The following is a 6783-nucleotide window of genomic DNA, read 5'->3' as shown; positions in this document are numbered from 1 at the left end:
TCTATCAAGCGAAGTGTAAATTAGGGAGTTGTACTCCAGTCTAGTAGGTGGCAGTAATGCAACAAATTGGATGCCTCATAGAAACCTCATAGAAGAAGAAGAACGTAATTTTGTAACACAGGTTCGGGATTCAACACCAAGGTACGAAGACCACTTTTGCAACAAAAACATTGGGGATTTTGTTGTTTTCATAGCTACATTAATATATCATGCAAAACGTAACAAAAATAATACGATTATTATGAGACTTGGAGCAGTTTTATGCATCAGAAGTCGATTGTCGTAGCCTGTTTAGCATGCTAGCTAGCTACTGTAACGTTAGCTATCACAAAGTGGAGGTCATGGTGGGACGTTTGCAGGTCCTGGTACTGCTGTGCCAGGGGAAATGTGTTTGGCTTTTAGCTAGATATTTGACGATGTCTCCTTACACACCTTTGAACATTTGGCCTGTGAAATGTTACAATTTCAGTGCTATGCATCCTTATCTAACTAACACATCTGATTAGCTAGCTAAGTTAATGTATTGAGTTGACAATGACAACAGTATTCTTTGTTCAGTGGCGACGAAAAGAGTTGCCTGACATAAGCAATCGGTATGCTTCCTTGGCATGGATTTTATGATGGACATTGATGCTATTCATGTAACGGCGCCTAATGTTTTTGTGTTGTATTTGGGTCGTGTCACATTGCCATTGGGTTTTGTAATGTTGTTGCTTGAGCTTTTGTAATGGGGATGGAACTGAAGCCTGCCCTGGATGTTGACCAATGAATATAATTGTATTGTGGCTACATTTGAAATGATTTGAACTATCGACTTGACTGCTTCCTGTCCTGCAACCAGGTATCAGGATGCTGTCCCTGTCCCGGTTGGCTTTGGTCTGTGCTGCGGCTCGGGGCCCAGTTGCTGTCTGTCAAGGCAGAGTGACGTCCATCACACGATTTAACAGCACAACTGTTGAGGTATCCTTCCACAAGCTGTGTAAAGTGCAAATTTGACAGTTCCAGACTATTGGTAGCAAATATTCTGTATTGTGTTTAGACTATTAGGCCTAATGTTTTGCAATCTCTTTAGGCACCACCAAAGAAGACAACATTTGGACCCCTGGCTGACCAGGATAGAATTTTCACCAACCTGTATGGCCGACATGACTGGAGGTACCATTACGAACTGTTCTCTATACACAATTAACACTCTACACAATGTCAGAAATGCTGGCCTTTGGCGTATGAGAGCTTGGACCATAATTTTTCATCTGTACAATTATATAACATTCATGCATATTACTTAATCAATCAATCGTATAGTATTCTTAGGAATTAGGTGTCATATTATTTCTCTCTCCCTATGTCGCTCCAGGCTAAAGGGAGCTCAAAGTCGTGGTGACTGGTACAAGACCAAGGAGATCCTGCTGAAGGGAGTGGACTGGATCCTCAACGAGATCAAAGTTTCAGGGCTGCGGGGGAGAGGTGGAGCAGGGTTCCCCACCGGCATGAAGTGGGGCTTCATGAACAAGCCCAGTGATGGCAGGTCAGTGGTACTGCCTATGTTGCTCATGTGATGCTCCGTTGTGATGTTTCCCCTAGGTACTGATCTAGGATCAGCTTTCCCTCCCCCAATACTAATCTTAACCATTAGTGGGGAGAATGCTAAGCTTACCCAAAATCAGAATCCAGGTGCAACTTTACCCTACACCCCCATTTGACACTGCCAACTTTGACCTGAGAAAGGAATCTAAAACTCCTATCCCCCCTTCATCTGATCCTTAGACCAAAGTACCTGGTGGTGAATGCTGATGAAGGAGAGCCTGGCACCTGTAAGGACAGGGAGATCATGCGTAACGACCCCCACAAGCTGGTGGAGGGCTGCCTGGTGGCCGGGAGGGCCATGGGAGCCCGCGCTGCCTACATTTACATCAGGGGAGAGTTCTACAATGAGTCCTCCAACCTGCAGGTGAGAGCGTGGACTGCATGAAAAGGGAAAACAAATTCATAACTACAATGGTTTACAGGTTGATCTCTAAACAGTTATGCTTACTCTTCTTAGATGTGGCACACTTTTTCACCTTTTCCAATGTTCCTAGTACGTTCAACACATATATGGTTCCTTTTAAGGTAATTGATTTAGATTTTGAATGATGTCTTCTTTGATCTTGGCCATCTCCACCCGGCACAGCCAGAAGAGGACTGGCCTCTCTCGGTTTCTTCCTAGGTTCTGGCCTTTCTAGGGAGTTTTTCCTAGCCACCATGTTTCTACACCTGCATTGCTTGCTGTTTGGGTTTTAGGCTGGGTTTCTGTACAGCACTTTGAGATATCAGCTGATGTAAGAAGGGCTTTATAAATACATTTGATTTGATCCTGGTTTTGACCTCAGGTGGCCATCAACGAGGCCTATGCAGCTGGTCTGATTGGGAAGAACTCCTGCGGCTCTGGCTACGACTTTGACGTGTTTGTGATGCGTGGGGCTGGTGCCTACATCTGTGGAGAGGAGACGGCACTCATCGAGTCCCTTGAGGGCAAGCAGGGGAAGCCCCGCCTGAAGCCCCCATTCCCTGCTGACGTTGGTGAGTTTCTGAGGTGGAGAGGAAGATGGAGTCCCCCCATGATGTAGTAATACCAGAATATGGAACTAATCATGGCATGGCAATGATATCTTTTTGATGATAATAGGTCAATTTAGAGGTTCAACAGAACACCCTCTGCATCAATAACATCCAAATATCCTTTAATTTTTCTCTTCTCCTTGTTCCCTCCAAGGTGTGTTTGGTTGCCCAACAACTGTCGCCAACGTTGAAACGGTAGCCGTGGCGCCCACTATTTGTCGCCGTGGTGGCACATGGTTCCTAGGCTTTGGCAGAGAGAGGAATTCAGGCACAAAGCTCTTCAACATCTCAGGTCATGTCAACACCCCCTGCACAGTGGAGGAGGAGATGTCTATTCCTCTCAAGGACCTCATCGAGAGACACGCAGGTACGTCCTTACCGTACACCACGCAAGCATTTAAAACTGAGCTGCATCTCTCTTCCCAATTTATAATAACCACCTCACCATTGTTGCTACAGTTAGCAAACATGTCAGTTCAAAGATATCCATTATATGTACTGTATGTTGTCTTAAATTAGTAATAAAGCAATCCAGAGGATTTTAACATTATCAGGTGGTTTTGTATCAAAGTCCTCAATCAGGTTTCCTAGTAAACACTAATGCCACAACAGACCTTTCTCAGTATTAAGGTATAGTATATATATCGTACTTGCTCATTAACACACGTGCAGCCTCAATTCAACTGACCAAAGTGAATGTCTCTCTCTCTCCCAGGTGGTGTGCGCGGTGGCTGGGACAATCTGTTGTGTGTGATCCCTGGAGGCTCTTCCACACCCCTCATCCCCCGTTCAGTGTGTGACACCGTGCTGATGGACTTTGACGGCCTGGTCCAGGCTCAGACTGGCCTTGGCACTGCCGCTCTCATCGTCATGGACAAATCTGTAAACTCTCATCCACACTGTATGGGCTGGTTTCCCAGACAGTGATCAAGCCTAGTCCTGGAATAAGAAACACTTTCAATAGAAAATCTCCATTGAAAAGGATATTTTGGACAGGTCTAGGGTTAATCTGTGTCCGGGAAACTGGCCCTGTATGTATAAGTATCAGTATAACACTGATGAGAAAGTGATTCTTACATATAGGGTAATTGAAATTAGATCTGACACATTGAGATATGTTGTTGAGAGATGTACTCTCATTGCAGACTGACGTCATCAGAGCCATCGCCCGCTTGATTGAGTTCTACAAACATGAGAGCTGTGGCCAGTGCACCCCCTGCAGAGAGGGTAAGGAAAGCTACTTACTTAACTATTTTGATCCATACGTTGTGCCTTTTAAAGACTACTACAAGTATGTTTGTCTCTCTTTCTACCCTATTCCCATATTTATCTTACTTATTTTCTCCATCTCTCTTTCCCTCTGTGAAGGAGTGGACTGGATGAACAAGATGATGTGGCGCTTTGTGAAGGGTGATGCGCGGGCGGCTGAGATCGACATGATCTGGGAAATCAGCAAGCAGATTGAGGGGCACACCATCTGTGCCCTGGGTGATGGAGCCGCGTGGCCCGTACAGGTAAAAATACATGAGATACTGTATACAAAGTGCATTCAGAAAATATTCAGACCCCTTTTTTCACGTTGTCATGTTACAGCCTTATTCTAAAATGAATTAAATAGTCCCTCCCCCCTCCCCTCAATCTACACACAATACCCCATAATGAAAGCAATAACAGGTTTTGAAATTTTTGCAAATGTATAAAAAAAAAAAACTGAAATCACATTTACAGAAGTATTCAGACCCTTTACTCAGTACTTTGTTGAAGCACCTTTGGCAGCGATTACAGACTCAAGTCTTCTTGGGTATGACACTACAAGCTTGGCACACCTGTATTTGGGGAGTTTCTCCTATTCTCTGCAGATCCTCTCAAGCTCTGTAAGGTTGGATGGGGAGTATTGCTGCACAGCTATTTTCAGGTCTCTCCAGAGATGTTCGATCGGGTTCAAGTCCTGGCTGTGGCTGGGCCACTCAAGGACATTCAGAGACGTGTCCCGAAGCCACTACTGTGTTATCTGGGCTAGAGATCGACTGATTTATGATTTTTCAACGCTGATACCGATTATTGGAGGACCAAAAAAAGCTGATACCGATTAATTGGATGATATTGTTTTATTTATTTGTAATCATGACAATTACAACAATACTGAATGAACACTTATTTTAACTTAATATAATACATCAATAATATCAATTTAGCCTCAAATAAATAATGAAACATGTTCAATGTGGTTGAAATAATGCAAAAACAAAGTCTCCAAGTCTCAGAGCGAGTGACGTTTGAAACGCTATTAGCGCGCACCCCGCTAACTAGCTAGCCATTTCACATCGGTTACACCAGAATAAATGTTTTGTTTCCGGATACGACCATATTAATGATCAAAGGCTCGTATTTCTGTGTGTTATTATGTTATAATTAAGTCTATGATTTGATAGAGCAGTCTGACTGAGCGGTGGTAGGCAGCAGCAGGCTCGTAAGCATTCATTCAAACAGCATTTTCGTGCGTTTGCCAGCAGCTCTTCGCAATTCTTCAAGCATTGCGCTGTTTATGACTTCAAGCCTATCAACTCCCGAGATTATTGCAAAGAGCTGCTGGCAAACGCACAAAAGTGCTGTTTGAATGAATGCTTACGAGCCTGCTGCTGCCTACCACCGCTCAGTCAGACTGCTCTATCAAATCAGACTTAATTATAACATCAATAACACACAGAAGTACGAGCCTTTGGTCATTGATATGGTCGTATCCGGAAACTATCATTTCTAAAACAAAACGTTTATTATTTCAGTGAAATGCCTGATTCACATTATAGTGCCAAACTAAACTATACTGGGCTGGCCTGGTTACACAATAATGCCTCATAGTGAAAATATCCAAGCCAGCACAGTATGGTTCGGGTCAGTCCTATAGAATGAGCAATTATTGTGTATTGGTGGTACGTAATACAGGGTTCTATGGACTGCCTGCATCTGTCCATAGAGACTGCTATTTAAACAGATTGTATTTGATTTGGTAATAGTGTAGTTGGCTGACTTGCCCTTTTCTTAACTCACTGCCTCATTCTCTTCTTTCTCTCTATAGGGATTAATCAGACACTTCAGGCCTATCATGGAGACCCGAATTGCAGAGTTCCAGCAGAAGGACCAAGCCAGAGCTTAAATCACTCCTTCGTTCCCTTCCTCTACCCTTCATTCACAAATTATTTAAATAGAAATGCATTGCCTCATTCATTGTGAATAATTGCCTTCCCGTTTTTGCCTTTGTCTGAAGTCGCCAATAAAGCTGTATGTAACTAAAATAGTTAAACAATTTAACAGTTGTGCTGTATATGTATTGTTCATTTAAGACTTACAAAATTCAATCTTGGAATTGGTATTTGTTTCTTCATTTTGATGAATCTGTGTTTGTCTCTCCTGTCGTTTAACAGAAGGAACATTGTTGAGGAGCATGGTACATGCAATTGCAGCTGTTGATGATACAAATGAACTACTGTATGAATATCAGTATCCTGCAATTGCCTTATGAGGTTATTTAAATTTCTCACAGCAGAAATAGATGAATCCAGTCCACCATGTCAGAGTGAAACAGACCAAGAACAGTCTGGCATGTGATCTGACTGAATTAGGACCCACCCCCAATTTAAAAAAAAAAATGTTTTATATAATTTTTGATTGGGCTCTTCAGATAGTATATGAACATTTCATAAGCATTAAAAAAATAAAAAATATTACAGAAAATGTGTTTTAAAAATGCAACATGTTCTCTCAGCCTCATGGCAAATGTGTAAAATAGCATGAGTTCAGCTATAAAACTGCAAATGTTTCTCTGCCCCGTTGACTTTGCTGGACCCGCGAAACGGAGGTACGACACTGTTAGGACCGCATGGTCTATTAAGCACTTACAATGCCACAGTATGATTCATAATACCCATAAAACCTAGCGGTCAAACAGGAAAATGGTTACAATAGTTTTTTTTTCACCATTACATTTTAGAAACACTTAAAATAAGGGTTGTGTTTTCTGTAGGCTTGCCCTAATGTGACCTTTTGATAATCGTGTAAATCTCTCGGGCAAGGTGACATAAATATATTCGGCTTTCCTCTGATTCGAAAATGCTGTTTAGCATTAGAAGTAGACATCGTGCAAGACTACAAATCCCTGCATACTCCGGCAGTCGTTACTAGCTA

At 42.6% G+C, this 6783-nt stretch overlaps 1 protein-coding gene across 1 annotated transcript; it reads left to right on the top strand.

Moving 5' to 3' along the window:
- ndufv1 (NADH:ubiquinone oxidoreductase core subunit V1) lies at positions 1–5965 on the top strand. Its single transcript, XM_021571552.2, has 11 exons — positions 1–141; positions 842–960; positions 1073–1155; positions 1358–1528; positions 1768–1951; positions 2373–2562; positions 2756–2968; positions 3317–3483; positions 3747–3828; positions 3970–4115; positions 5678–5965. Exons 2-11 carry the CDS (start codon positions 850–852, stop codon positions 5753–5755), a joined length of 1425 nt encoding a protein of 474 aa, XP_021427227.1. The 5' UTR covers positions 1–141; positions 842–849; the 3' UTR covers positions 5756–5965.
- Positions 5966–6783: the final 818 nt, after the last annotated feature.

The sequence above is a fragment of the Oncorhynchus mykiss genome, chromosome 18, assembly GCF_013265735.2.
Source record: "Oncorhynchus mykiss isolate Arlee chromosome 18, USDA_OmykA_1.1, whole genome shotgun sequence".
NCBI lineage: Eukaryota > Metazoa > Chordata > Actinopteri > Salmoniformes > Salmonidae > Oncorhynchus > Oncorhynchus mykiss.
Note: the sequence above shows the minus strand (reverse complement) of the source record. Positions and strands in the feature narration are given on the sequence as shown.